At 50.0% G+C, this 15,540-nt stretch overlaps 1 protein-coding gene across 2 annotated transcripts in view; it reads right to left on the reverse strand.

The window, feature by feature from the left end:
- Positions 1–15,540, reverse strand: part of VANGL1 (VANGL planar cell polarity protein 1) — a 52,637-nt gene that overhangs the window by 22,815 nt on the left and 14,282 nt on the right. For both annotated transcript variants that reach the window (XM_004771093.3, XM_004771091.3), the window contains 2 exons: positions 13,418–13,550; positions 8,895–9,502 (listed from right to left, as the gene is read on the reverse strand). In XM_004771093.3, coding sequence (XP_004771150.2) covers positions 8,895–9,502; positions 13,418–13,550 — 741 coding nt within the window. The remainder of the gene's footprint in view (positions 1–8,894; positions 9,503–13,417; positions 13,551–15,540) is intronic.

Genomic DNA, 15,540 nt, shown 5'->3' on the forward strand with positions numbered 1-15,540 from the left:
GTGACCAGGAGTTGGGACAATTTGCAGCAATGTTCATGTGAGTCTCAGAGATGCGAGTATAATTCACCCCCAAACGCCACTGCCGCCTCTGCTGGGAGGCCAGCCCACACGTTTTGCATCTCCGGGACCTCCTACCTTTTAATTAAAATGTTTCTCTTGCAACTGCCTTTGGGGATGTGGATTCCACGAGTCCCACACAGATAACAGGCAATGAGCACCTTGGAACTTGAGGTCAGGGAGGGGCAAAAATGAAGCATGGCTTGTGTCTACTGACAGAGCTGGATTAGATGGCACAAAGACCTGGGAGGCTAGATTTTTGGGGACTCTGTCACAATAGGCCAAGAGGGACATAGACCGGTGCTTGAAATCTGGGGACATGAGGCAGACTGACAGAAGACACAGAGATGGGGCCCTGTCCTGCCAGGATGGCCTGTGGAGGCCCTTCTCTAGGCTGCATGGATTCCCAGGGGGGCCCCGGCCTGCAGGCTCCCCAGCTCCGTGGAGTGGTCACTGCAGTGCAACCTAGTTCTCTGAACCCATATTCATAGGCTGCCAAGTGGCCCTGGCCTGGGCACTGAATACGGGGCTGCAGACAAGCCCTGCATGGCTTCCCCACCAGGAGAGAGACCAGAAGCTGGGAATTTCAGCTCTGACAGCTCAGAGGAGGTAGAGTCAACAGGAGTTGGTCACCGTGGAATGGGCTCGAAAGCACCATCGGGGGAGCTCTAGAGCACCTCCCTCTGCACTTTATTGTCCCTGATGAAGGACAATACTGGAAAATGCCCTCTAAGGTCAGTCAGACCACACTGAGAACATGTCCAGAGGAGACCCACTCTGTCTTGCCCGGGGAGTCCGTGAGGCTGAGAAGGAGTAATGGCTACAAGCACCGGCCTGGTGGTTTCAGGGACTAAACAACAGAAAGCTGTCCCACATGTCATACTTTCTGCCTGAAATGCCTCCATCCATCGGGCAGTTCTGCGTGTGGTGTCCACCCCGAGGCAGCCTCCTTCGAGCAGCTGATCCCATCATGGCCGACTGTCCACCTGACGGCCTTTGCCACAGCAGAGATGCGGCCAGACGTGAGAAATGCTCCCTGTGAGTGACAGGTTTGGCTATTGCCACGGTCCACCTGGAGAGCCCACAGCCACGCGGCCAGGGCCCAGACCCCACTGCGCAGCCACCTCCCTGCACCATCCAGTTCGGCTGCACCTGCCCCGCCTGGGATGGAAATGCAACTTTCTCGATGGTTCCAGTGACTGTGCTGAATCACGCCAGATAAACATCAAAGACAAGTGGCTGCTGAGGGCTCTCGGAGACCGAGATTGAGACAGGAACTAAGGTTCCTCCAGACCCACCCCGGATGCTGGCCTGGCATTCTCTCATCTGGCCTCACATTTCTCACCGGCAGGACTTCTGGTTTTGGGGAGAACCACAGAAGCACGGCATGAAGAGTCTGGAGTCTGAGGGCAGCCAGCCTGGGCAACTGGACCCCTCTTGGCAGGGACTGAGCCAGAATGGGCATAGAGCAGAGCAGGACAGGGACAGCAGACCCCTGTCCATTGGCATTCTTGAGGATTAGCAGAGCTAGTCACACACTACATCAGATCACACCCATCAGTCCTCGGGGAGACACACAGGATGCTAGGCCCTGTCTGTAGTGGGAGTCCTGCGGGAAAAGCAACAGCACACTCTCCAGGGTATGGGATCCATGGCCCAGCCACCTGTGGCCCCGGCTCTCTGGCCGTCAGTGGCTGAGCTCTTCGAGGGGTGGCTCCTCTGGGCCTTGGAGCGAGCCTTCTGGGCAGACAGCATTCGAGGGAAGCCTTCCCAGCTGCAGCGGCTGCCAAGAGGCAGCTGTGCAAACACACAGGGCTGCAGTGTCCAGCACCTTCTGCTCTCATTACAGCCACTTTGAACAGGCACCTTGTGGCCAAACCACAAACGGCAGCTCTGTGCCCGCCCTCAAGGTTCTCCCACAGCAAAGCTGATCTGAGCAGAAACCTTTCCACTCTACCCTCTTCTGCTCTTTTTTTTTTTTTTTTTTTAGCCCTTGCGTTTCGAGGGGGTAGGAGTGAAGACCGTCATACATCTTTACTGAAAAGCAGTTAAACAAAACAGGTGTTTCTAAAAGTGAAATTGTGTATGAGACCATGATCGTAAGTGACATGAACCCAAACCTCTGGCAGTCATTTAAAAACACCACCCCACTTCACAGGACCCGATGGCGCTGGGTCCTCCCCAAACTGTGGCTGCTGGTCTTGAACATGGGAGGGAGGGCCCACAGCCCAGCGCGACAGTCCGATCTCACTGGTCATCACTGACTTGGGTGGGTATCACTTGACCCAGAATCACAGACATAAGATTTCAAGGGGAGCTGGACTTACCCTGGAATTACTGGATTAACCTTAATCTCCCCTGGAGATGCTCCCTTTCTCACTTCTAACCAGAAAACTGAAGTACATTCTAGAGAAGAGGGGCTCCCACTCAAGCTGGGAGGACGCAGGCGTGAGCCAGAGAAGGATAATATGAGCTCCGTTTCATCAGGGTTGAACTGTGCCCACTGATCCCACGGTTTCCTGGGGATTTGGGGTCAAGGGTCACCCGTGTATACTGCCCCTGTCTTAGCTTGGGCTGCCATCACAAAATACCACAAACTGAGTGGCTGAAACAACAGAAACTTATTTTCTTCCAGTTCTGAAGCCTAGAAGTCTAAGATTAAGGTTTCGCTGATTCCATTTCTGGGGAGAGCCCTGCGGCTGGCTTGCAGATGACGACCTTCTTGTGATATCCACACGTGGCCTTTCCTTGGTTCATGGGCAGAGGGAGAGAGGGAGAGAGTAGAGTTTACACATACTCTCTCCCTCTGTCTCATAAGGACACATATTTTAGCAGATCTATGACCTCACTGAACCGTACATAATTACTTCCTCAGATACCCCATCTCCAAACACATGGGGTTTAGAGCTTCAACCTATAGATTTTGGATGGTCACAATTCAGTCTGTAATATTTCATCCCTGACCCCTAAAATTCATGTCCTTCTCCTGTGCAAAATAAACCAATTCCATCCTAATAGCCCCGACAGGTCCTGACTCATTCAGGCACCAGCCCAAAGTGCAAGGTCTCACCTAAGTGCCAAGACTCATAGTAAAACCCATACCGAGGTAAGGTCCCTCTCCAGCTGTGAACCTGTGTTACCAGATAACTTATGTGCTTCCAATATAGTCACGAGACAGGCATAGGAGGATAGGCATTCCCATTCCAAAAGGGAGAACCTGGAAGGAAAGGGGTGATGGGTCCCAAATAAGCCCAAAACCTAGCAGGGCCAATCCCATTAGATCTTAAGATCTTGATGTTCAGGATAATCCTCTTTGATTCAATGCTGTGTCCTCGGGGCTCTGGGGGTGGCCCTGTCCAGGCAGTCTCAGCAATGGCCACCCGGCCCACCATGGTGGGGGGCCCATCCTATGAAGCCAGTGAGGAAGCACCCTGACCCCTGGGCCTGCGGTGGGAGGGGTGCCCTAATGATCTCTGGATCACCTTTGGGGTCCTTCTTCGCTTTCCTTGAAGGATACTGCATGTTCGCAGCCTTCCTTCCATCAACCCCCCCTCCCCCGCCCCCCCCACCCCCAACCCACTCTTCTGTTTCCTTTAGTCTCAGGTGCTAGTGGTGCTGCACTGGTACGAACCCACCTTCCCATCTTTATTCTTGGCTTCTGCTGGAATAGCAGGTTAAATCCTGATTGAATCAAAGAGTTGGCGCCTGGCTGGCTCAGGCGGTGGAGTGTGGGACTCTTGATCTCCAGGTCATGAGTTCACAAGAGCCCCACGATGGGTGTGGAGATTACTTAAACAAACAAACAAACAAACTTAACAAATAGTCAAACAGCTGTGTGACCACACCCTTGGTGTCCTCTTCAGTATACACTTAATCATTGTTTATACTATGGATAGGCTGAGAATTTTCCAAATCTTCAAGCATGGATTCCTGTTTGCAGAATTCCATCTGCAACCCAGCTTTCTCCTCTCACATTTTATATGAGCAGTGATGGAGGACCCGCGCTGCCGTCTTTTATTGGGTGCATCTTCAACACTTGGCTTAGAAATTCCTCAGCTATGGGGCGCCTGGGTGGCTCAGTTGGTTAAGCATCCAGCTCTTGATTTCAGCTCAGGTCATAATCTCAGGGTTGTGGGACTGAGCCCTGTGATGGGCTCATGCCAGATGTAGGGCCCGTTTAAGATGCTCTCTCCCTCTACCTCCTCTCCAGACCTGCCCACATGCGCGTGCTCCCTCTCTCTAAAAAAATAAACATAAATACCTCAGCCAGATATCCAATTCCATCCCTCACTCACAAATTTTACCTGCCACAGAACACTAGAACACCAATACAGCTCAGCCAAGTTCCTTGCCACTTATAAAAACAATGGTCTTTCCGCCATTATCCAATAACATGTTTCTCATTTCCACCTATGAGTTGCAGGGGTGGGGTGGGGGAACCACAACAGTGTCTTTCAACACAGCAATGCTATGAGCGTGCATGATCATAAACTTGCAATGTTTAAAAGCAATCCAAGAATCATTTCTTTTTCTTTTTTTTTTTTTTTGTAAAGATTTTGTTTATTTGATAGAGATCACAAATAGGCAGAGAGGCAGGCTGGGGCGGGGTGAGGGGTGGTGGGTGGGTGGGTGGGGAAGCAGGCTCCCTGCTGAGCAGAGAGCCCCATGCAGGGCTCAATCCCAGGGTCCTAAGATCATGACCTGAGCTGAAGGCAGAGGCTTAACCCACTGAGCCACCCAGGCGCCCCTACTGCTGTGTGGTTTTAAGGTCCTGGTGTTTGCTAACTGAACAAAGGAAGCAACAGGCTAAGAAATGGCTGCAGGATGCAAGCCAGACATCTCTAACCCTCTGCGTTCTCCCCTTTCCAACCCTGAAGCTAGGAGTTAAACAGAATCATGTATTTAACAAAAGAGCTAGGGTCCAGCCTGGCCCAAGATACACAACACAAACATGCTTCTGAGCTCATTCGAGTGTTCCGAAAGCAGTACTGTGAGCATGAACACAACTATCCCAAGGCACAGGGGAGGGGTGCGACCCCGAGGAAGCATACAGTCCCCAAACCCACAGCTGGGGCTCTCCTCTTCACAGGGCCGCCGCCCCCTACCACCTGTCCCACCCTGAAGGGCAGGAGCGGTAAATGACATGGAACAACTGAAAAGCCCTCTGTCATCTCCCAGGCACCGGGCAGAGAGGTTAGAAGTATCTTAATCTATTTACAGTATCTCACCTTACAATAACCTTCCATTTTTCTGAAAGTTTTTAAATAAGCCCATAACTCCATTCGTGCCAACAAGCAGGGACTCTGTACCTTTTATGAGAGCTAACAAGAAGCATCTTTCCTTTAAGAAACTGAAGAACAGGCATTCTTTAGACAACCCTCAAAAATAGCTCAGTCGATTCCATCAAATCATCTTTGAGAACACCCCCACAAAAGCACTCACCACTGCTCTGCACCTAAGGGAAAGCTTTCCAGAAAGGGAAGGGGAACGGCTTGCCAGTCAGCTGAGGACGACTTGCTATTCTGATCCCCGGACTCGCTCTCTGTCTCTTCTGATTCCCCCATCCCTCCTGTCTGTTTCCACGCTCTGCAAAAGGGTTCTGAAGTTATATTTCTGGCCCCGTGACTCTTACAGCAGCCACCGCTGGGTTCAGACCAGATTTAGCCCAAGCAGCGGCAGGCGGCTGAGCCCACACAGTGCCAGCAGGGACAGATGCCAAGCCCGCTCCAGCTCACACACGCGGAGGGCTCGATTTGAGAGCAAAGGCACCTCTCTGTCCCTGGCCAGCTCTCCACCCCATCAACACGGTCTCCCTCCATGCGAGGGACCAAAGGGGCCTCCTTGAGGGCAGGGAAAGGAGGAGAACAACAGGTCCTGGAGAGAAGCCAGGAACCTTGACATGTGCCCCCCACCCCCACCCAGGGCTGCCGGAAAAGTGGCACCCGCTGGTCTCCCCAGGGGCTGGGGTTGGTGGCTCCAGTGTTAGCAAGTTAGGGCTGAGCAGTTGTTGGTCATGGCGAGGACAGGCATGAAGGGTGTGCAGCAGGCCTGTGGGTCACACGGTGTTGCTGGCCCTGCCCTCCCACCCAGGTGCCCCCCCCCCCCCCCCCCCGGCCCCGACCCCCAGCAGCGGAGCCGTGGTGAGGCTCCAGGGCTGCTGCCAAGTTTCTCAACGCAGCGTACTGCCCCTGGGCTGTTTTGTTTATCCCCTCCCCACCCCTGCTCCTATCCAGTCTTGGAGGGAGGGGCCAAGTGGGAGCTGTTGGGGGGGGCAGGAAGTCACTGGAATGACCCAAGGGGAGACAACTCCCTTCCCTTTTCCACCCCACAGATGGGGTTTGCACCGATGAGGGCGGAAGCCAGTGTCTTGGCCACTTATATGAAGCATCCCAAATATCACTCGTCTCTACTATAACCAGAGCTAGATTTCTCTCCACCCCCTTCAGCTTGAGCAAAACCTGTCCTGTCCTGGGACAGACTGCTTCCTGCTGCCACTGCCTCCTCCTCCCATGTGCCCACCTCTGGTACCTGGGCCTGTGTCAGAAACTGTCCAAACACAGCGGGGCACTGGTCTCTCAACAAGGGACAGTAAACCCCATGAGTTCCAGACAGAGCTGTGAAGGCAGGCAGCATTGTGTCTCAGGTACCCCTAATGCTGGGCTCTGCATGTGGCAGATTTTTTTGGGTAAGATTTTATTTATTTGGAGAGAGAGAGCACGCGTGCACAAGCAGGGGGAGCAGCCAGCTGAAGGAGAAACAGGATTCCCATTGAGCAGGGAACCTGATGTGGGACTTGATCCCAGGACTCTGGGGCCATGACCTGAGCCAAAGGCAGATGCTTATCAACTGAGTCACCCAGATGTCCCTGTGGCTGGTTTTTTTTCTTTTTAAAGATTTTATTTATTTATTTGTCAGAGAGAGAGAGAGAGAGAGAGAGCGCGAGCACAGGCAGACAGAGTGGCAGAGGAAGAAGCAGACTCCTTGCAGAGCAAGGACCCCAATGCGGGACTTGATCCCAGGACGCTGGGATCATGACCTGAGCTGAAGGCAGCCGCTTAACCAACTGAGCCACCCAGGCGTCCCACCTGTGGCTGATTTTTAACACAAGTCTGCTGGTCATTCTCCACCAAAAACGGGGTGGGGGGTAGAGGCGGTTGGAAGAAAGCAGAGATGAATAAGCAGCAGGGACTTCCTCACCCTCAGAGCCCCACAGGCATCTGCAAAGGACTCAGAGACATACGATTCTGCTGCGTGGGGCATGTGACTCAGACACTGATTCCCTCTCCAAGGACCGGTCAGGACAGCAGCCGCTTCCAGGGCTAAACCACCCAGTCCTCGGGGGATACAAGCTAAGCCAGAGGAATGAAAGAGGGTGCATGCCAACACCAAGATGGTTTGGCAGTGTGACCCAACTCCAAACCAGGGCCGGGCCACCTTCCTGTGTCCAGGCCAAAAATATGACAAAGCCCATTGTTCTGATACTCAGTAGGATGCCCTTGACGGTCTTGGCCGCTCTGCCAGGTACGCAATCACAGGCCGTAATGGCCATAATTAACTAAATGCTCACCGTGGGTCAGGAAGGTTACACACATCGGCGTGTGTCACTGGAGGAGGCAGGAAAGCCCAGCAAGATGGCAAAGCCAGTCATCCTAGGTAACCCACTCACCGGTAACCATGTGAGTGCCAGCTGTATGCCATCTCCAGTCCAGGCCCTGAGGATGCAGTGAGAGGGAGACCCAGCTCCTGACCTCAGACCCCACCTCAATTTGTGGCAGGAAAGAGACAGAAAATTGATCCAATAAATAAAAAGAGAGACCACCTAGAGAAAGCCCTGCCCATGTGCACCAGGAATCCTAAACAATAATAATCCTGATCATAAGATGTGTGCTTATAATAACAAATAAAATAAAATGGAAATAACATTAATGGCGAAACAAACAGAACAACGCTTTAGAGAAACACAAAGTGAGAAATGCCATTATGGGGTCATTAACTGAAGCCCAGTTTCATGACAACTGGGTAAATCCTAAACGAGGCCTGCCACGTTATTTTCTAAAAATTGTTTAAATCCCCTAATCCTCCATTTCCTCACCTGTAATGTTGGGATGAGTAACACCTAAAGCAAAGGGTTCTATGAAGACTAAACCTGACAGTCTATACAAAGTGCTTACCTTAATATAAATAAAAATAAATAAAATACGATTATCCCTTTTTTAGTTAACCACAAAATACATGACATGCATAGATTTAAAGTATGACATCTCAATATACTTCTAACTTTATCGTGTGTATCCATTTCCAAAACACTCCGTGCTCACAAGTTTGAGGTCTCTCACCTGCATTTGATTCTTTACTGGGGGTCCCTAGGGTGACCATATAGTTTACTGCCTAAACCGAGGCACCTCTAAGAGTTTGGGGGGGGGCGGGGAGGAGGAACAATCCCAGCAGGACAAGATGTAAACCAGATGTAGTATTTTGAGCAAACTGGAGGGGCTGGTTACTCTGTCCACTGTTCACAGGCCAATTTCAGGGGCAAGGCCAGCAGCCATCACAATGCGCCCCTTCTCCATCACTTTTGGGAGCTGCCAAGTTTGAGAGCTGGCCCAGTAAGACTGCAACCGTGGATGAAGCCAGCAACGGTGTCACCCCACCTGGCAGTCAGGAGTGTCAACGGACATGGACAACCCCCCCCCCACTTTCCCCAGTTCCTCCCAAAACCCAAAGAAGGGTCTCAGACCCTGGTCCCGGCCCCCAGCACCCATCCTCACCCTTCTCGTGCTATCTGCCAGCACGACGGCAGTCAGCAGTCCTTTCTGCTCCTCGATCGGGCCCCTTACCTCAGGTGTCCCAGGCTGTAGAAACGGGACTCGCCGTCGGTGGAGCGGACCACCTGCAGCGTGAACATGGGCTGCAGCTGCCGGAGCTCCAGCAGGACGATGGCCAGGTAATGGATGAAGAGGAGGGCGTCCACCAGGGACACGGCGTACTGCACAATGCCCTGGTAGTTCCGGTCCCGCGAGTCCAGGATGCGGACCCCGTAGAACAGCCAATAGGAAACCACAAACAGGAAGATGAGGACCAAGAGGAGGGCGCGGAGCACAAACACCCGTGGCACATCGGCCCTCTGCTTGCGGAAGAAGAGCGCCCAGGTCCCGATGAGCAGGATAAGGAGCTTGAATGCCACGGAGATGAAGAGTCCCTCGCAGATGGTGCCACAAGGCTCCAGCTCGTCCCTCCACAGGATGGGGGGTAACAGGATGAAGGCGATGGGAGTGAGGAACACTAGAAGTCCCAGGACGGCGGTCACGGTGAGGCCCAGGTAGCGCCTGCAGTCCAGCCCCACGCTGTCCTCCATGTCCTTGCTGATCCTGGCAATGTCCTCCTGCGATATGCTGTGCTCTGAGGTGCCTGTGATGGCCGTCGTCGTCTCCCCCCAGTTGTCATCCTGATGGGGAGAGGACAGGGAGTGTGAAGAGCCACAGGCAGAGGTCACCGGGAAAAGCCACGAAGCCAGCACTCGGACACACGGAGGGCCCGCCTCCCCGAGCCAGCCCACACCCACGGGCAACCCCAGAACATGGAGGCTGAACCCTTCAAATTCAGGAACTGTGAAGCTTGATGGCTTTCGTTGAAGTTTTTCAAGCTGTATGCTATATTTACCCTTTCACACAGAGAAGACACAGTCAAACCTTCTGATGGGTGTGTTGGGAGCTTCAATACTCTAACCTTGATTATCCTGAGTCAGTCACCTCAGGTGATCCACTCACCGGTACCCTTGTGAGCGCCAACTGTACGCCATGCTCCAGGCCAGGCACTGGGGATGGGGTGAGAGGGAGATCCAGTCCCTGACCTCAGTCCCCGCCTCAATCTGGGGCGGAAAACAGAAAAATCGTCCAGCAAACACAAAGTAAGACCGTCTAGAGAAAGTCCTGCCCATGTATGCCAGGAGTGCTGAACAAGAACGCTGGAATCTCCTGAGGCTCTGGGTCCGCTGTGAGACTAATATTAGAGGGCCCACCTATGGCGGAAGAAGACTGTGTTCGCCTCTCAGCTCCTGGCTGGGTTAAAAAAGGCTGACAAAGTCCAAGTTCTGGAAGTGGGGCACTACAATACCCTCCAATAGCTCTGAAAAGCTATACGTATGAATCACAGCTGACCGGTAGTGTTTTTTGTTTTGTTTTGTTTAATAATTATCAGCGTCAAGCACTCCTTGACCATGTTTCTCACTGAGCAAGCTGAGCAAATTCAAGTAGCGCTGGCCAGGACAGCATGAAGATTCCTCCCCAAATATGCGTTCTCGTGACACACGATGTTCTTGTGAACATCGAGGGCACAGAACTCCCAGGCTTACTGCAATGTGTCTTTGACTCTCTTGCTTTCTCTCTTCTTAAACTCAGAGGTATTTTTCAGGAGGACTGATCAGTCCCTTTATTGAACAAGATCCAGGTTCTTAGGATTTCTAAATGATCCTGCTATCTTGCTGGCAACCCTGACTCCACTACAAAGCAACAAGAGAGCAAGAAGGCAATGAAAAGCCACATGGGGTCCAAAGAGGTTTTGGCTCAGAGATTTGTGTATATGATTTAACTTAGAAAAAACAGTCCGATGCAGGGGCAAGCCAGGTGAAATTCATGTGGAAGGCACCAACTTAGAAAAATCAAGTTTAAGCTAACAGCCAAATCAGCAAGATAGGGAGGGATCCCATGACCAAACAACAACCTTCAATCTAGTCATGATCAGAAAAATATGATTTATGAATGTACAGGCTATAGCAAGGAGTGGTGGCAGTGGCAAAGGTCTTGACCTACGAACAGAGTTCTTCAACTTGGAAAGTTACAAGTGTCGCATACCATGAAAGAAAGAACTCTCTATGACAACAGCCAGAAGCCACCAAGACTCTAAGGGAAGGGTAAAATGGTACAATCACTCTTGAAAACAGGCCTGGCAGCGACCTACAAATTCAACTTATATGCTCAACTGTACGATCCAGCAATTCTACTTCCAGGTTTTTATCCAAAATAAATGTAAACATATGTCTGCAGGAAGACTTGTGTCAGAATGTTCTTAACAACTTTATTCATGATACCCCAAATGGCATCCCTCGGGTATCTATCCATCAGGAGAATGGGTAATAAATTCATACAAGAGAATATTCCTCAGCAAAAATTTAAAAAGGATGAATGGCTAAAACTCACCAAAACATGGATAAGTCTCAAAATCATAAGGCTGAGAAAAGTTCAAAACAATGATCCCAATTAAATTAAGAATATAATTTCATACCAATCATATTAAGAATATGATCCCAATTACATTACGTTCTAACAAGCAAAACTAATCTACAGTGATAGAGATCAAAACAGGGTTTGTCTTGGAGAGGTGGAGGTGGGGACGGGAACTGACTGGGAAGAACATAAAAGAACTCTGTAGAGAAAAAAAGAAATATATATATATATCTACACACACACACACACACATATAAACAGTGTGAGTTTCATGGGTTTGTTCTGCTGTTTGAACTTCTCAAACTGTACATTTTAGATCTGTTCTTATCTCTGTGTGTAAATTTACTTCAATTAAAAAAAAATCAATAGGGGAGAAAATTGCCACAAATAGCGACAACTCGTAATATAAAGTAAGTTCATAAAATAATTTACTTTGTAATACTCTGAAAGAGTGAAGGACAAATACCAGATTTCATGTTTTGTACTGGGCCTAATATTCAGTTGATCATCGATTTGGAAGTAATTATTACTATTATCTCATGGTCATTTTGTTGACCAGCTATTCACCCTTCTGTCCACCAGAAAGCTGCTTACTAAATCCCCTGGACATTTTGAGAATGGATGTACACCTGTGCCTTAAAAATGTAGATGTCTGAAGGGTCCTCTTAAGCTTGGGGTTCTTAGAACAGAAAGGATCTAAGATCCTCTAATCTGATACCCAAGATCTCCTTTAAAGAGCCTGAGGCCCACAAAGGTCAGGATGGCCATGGTCACAGAGCTACTGAGAAACAGAGCCTCCAGATGCCCACTGCCATGCTTTTCCTGTCATATCCACGTGGTATAAACATCAACAGCTTCCTGATACAGCTTCCCAGTGAGCTACAAGATGTAGGGAAACTGCAAAGAAGAGATGCCTTCCCAGCGGGCCCTCAGTACCTCTCCAGAGTGCTTCAAGGTGGTCCGATCTCCAGATCAGAACCAACCATCCAACCATCCAACCATTGCTCTGGCCCTCCCAGCACAGTGGCAGGTAGTACAATGGTAAGGACTAACAATAGGTACTCATCCTGGACAAACTCTACATCCATCCCACAGCTGGGCTTTGGGTCTCAAGAGCACCTCGCGTGCTTTGAGCAATTCCAATTTCAGTCCATCTACCTGCTTCTACATGCATGTGTGTGCGTACCTGCGGGTGTGAGCATACTTTGGTTTATTGAGGGCCACGGCTGGCCATGCATATATTTCCAGAGCTGTGGAGGGTATGCACAACACATTTCCGGGGATAGCTCAGGGTTTATTTAGATCAGGTGGGCTGCCAGACAGTTAGGACCCAGAGAGAAGAGCCCACACAGCATCTTTTTTTAAAGACAAATACATTGCCAATATTTCAAAAATGGGGTGACTTCACATAAAATCCTAGTTTCCAGCTTTTCTTCAATACCACTAGACCCAGGAGCATTGAATTCCCGCATTCCTGAGTGGTAATAAGAGTCCAGAGCTGGGGAGCTGCCATTCCTCCCACAGAGAAGACATGTTCTCTAGTTTGCCACAGACTGCATCGCTCCATGCCATGGCCCCCAACAACAGCATGCCACAGAGGTTGCTGCTCACCCCCGAGCTTGGCTGATAGGTTCTGGCCCCTTCTCTGTGATGCAGGGCCCATTTCATTCATCCGGCTTTCCTGTCAGGCAGCTCAGTGTACAGCCCCCCAACTGACTTTGTATACCTTGTAGCAGTCAGTCTGGGCTCTCTTAACCTCTTGTTCCCCACAGTACTCAGGGCTTCGGGAGAGAGTTTCCACCCCTGGCCTTCTGTTCCACTTTGGAATGCGTCCCTGGAGACTACGGCCTGCAACTTTCCCTTTCTCTGCCCTGTCATCAGCGTGGCAGGCTTCTTTCAACACCATTCAAAGCAGGCCAACCAATCACACTTCAGAAGAATCCCCCAGGTAGCCAATGGCAGGACAGGCTGTCCTTAGACCAACAAGAAACCACGAGACATAGATAAACTCATTACCATGCTAGAAAAATAAAGATAAAAACCCAAGAGAACCTACTGCAACAAGACTTAGGAAAACATTTACTGAAAAGAGTCTTGATCAAGGGGCAGTGTGCTCACAGACCGCCTTTGATCCTTACCTGAACTTCCTCCGTCCGAGTAGAATCGTTGGCCAACAGGGGCTCTCCGGTGGGAGCCTGAATGGTGACAGACTTTTCTGACCCTCTGCCATCTTTATTCCGGGGTGATTTGTGTCTCTCTCTATTTCTCTCCCTATTAAAAAAAAAAAAAAAGGGGAGGTTATCAGCCAGCACATTTATACTGTATGAATCACCTCTCATCGAATTTACATTTCATTGTGAGTTTAGGAAAATTCTACATACACGCACACACACAGAGCCAACACCCACCCAAGCCTCCCCCTGCAAGGAGTAAGCTAATTTTTACTCCCTATTTAGTATTTTCTGTCATTCTAAGATCCAAAACAAAGACTGTCACTCCTCCCTCAACAGTGGAGTTGAAAATAGATTTTTTCAAAGCCTAAAATTGTGAGTTTTAAAATTTCTGTAGCTGAGGCACATTATACTGTAAAATTACTGACTTGATTTGGTTCTAATTTGCCTAAATTCATTTTCTAAGGCTTTCTTGTGGGGACAACACTGCAAAATATTTACACTTTGGTCTGTCCAAAAAAATCTGGGACACGCTGTCACCCTACACCTTTGGACAAGTTGAGAAGAAAGGAAATCCTAAACCAGTACAAAGAAGCATTTACATCTCAATCCTACGAATTCAAACTGAAAGTCATTCCCATAGGTTCTGGCTGAATTCAAAGGCATCCAGAGGAACAATAAAAGCCAGGACAAATGACACCAAGAGGTGCGTGTGTGCATGTGTGTGTATTTTCAGGCTTCCTAAGGAAAGCAGGCTGCTGCCTCATTTTACACCAGATAAACTTCCTGGGTAGTCCAGGGTAACTATGAGAGCACCCTGCCTCGGGTCAATCTTGAAATTATAAAAGGAAATCAATCGCTGTGCAAAGCTCTAAAGTCACAACCTGGCCACTAACCACCTATGGAAACTGACACTCCTGTCCCCAGCTGTGACAGTCAGTCCAGAAGCCCCCACAGGAGCCTGTCCATCAGGGCCTCCTTTCTTAGAGGCCACCTTGACATCCCTTCAAACACCTGCTCTCATTCCCAAGGTCCCCCCAGGCAGGACAGAGCACTGCACACACCGGCTTTGGGGACAACAGTCAGATTTCAGTCATGCTCCTTTGTGACCTTGCACAAGTTATTCAACTTCTGAAAACCTGTTTCCTCTCTGTGAAATGGGGACAATGATAATGCCACATAGGTAATGTATGCAGAGATGAGTACAGGGGCCTCAGAGGAGATGTGGACGGAACTAGTAACACGTGGTCCGACTCCTTCCCCTCCACAGTGTGTGTCCTAATAACCTGCTCTTTCGCCAACAAAATCCCATGCAGACTTCCTGTGGGCAAACTCTGACCTTATCAGCACCTCTCTAGGATAAGCATTGGTTAGTTCTTTCAAAGAGCAGGGAGGCGTCCTCAGCCCCAGAAACTCTCAGTTGAGAGCATCTCTAATTGCTAGAGCTTAACTTACCATCCTGATCTACTGTTATATTAGGGCCTAGAAACGCATGTGTTCTGATCAACTTGGGTGTTTCAGTTTAACCAGGTAACTGGGGGGACAGCAGAAAATCAGTTAATCTAGAGATGTATCTATCAAGGCCGATCATTCCACTCCCCCCTCCAATTTAGAGAGCGCTTTCCTAGGTGCTCTATGATATTAATTTCACCCCATCCTAATCCTAACAATGACTGTATGAAGCCAGTAAACATGTCCCCATTTCAGAGATGGAAAAAACTGAGGCTAAAAGAGGTTAACTGACTTGCCAAGGTCGTAGTAAGTGGCAGGATGCGACCCCAGGTCTGCTCCCACCACGTTGATTCACACCCACTATGGCTGCACTGATCTGAAGAACGACTGAAGATCCGGTAGCATGAACATTCCTACTGTTCGTCCGGGCACCCTCTACTTGAACCGCTGAGCTCTGAAATCCGCCTGTGGAGCTACTGCTGGCAGGTGCAAATGCCCTATGACCTTGGGCAGCACAACGCGATGAGCCCAACGCTCTGAGTTGCCAAAGACAATCACTTCAAAGGCCTGAGTGTGAGAAACAATAAACAATTTGGGAGAGCCTTCCCAGGCACCTGGGCACTCCTTGGGGTGACGTG

This window comes from Mustela putorius, unplaced genomic scaffold (assembly GCF_011764305.1).
Source record: "Mustela putorius furo isolate JIRA1106 unplaced genomic scaffold, ASM1176430v1.1 tig00000585_pilon_pilon_pilon, whole genome shotgun sequence".
In the NCBI taxonomy this organism is placed as follows: domain Eukaryota; kingdom Metazoa; phylum Chordata; class Mammalia; order Carnivora; family Mustelidae; genus Mustela; species Mustela putorius.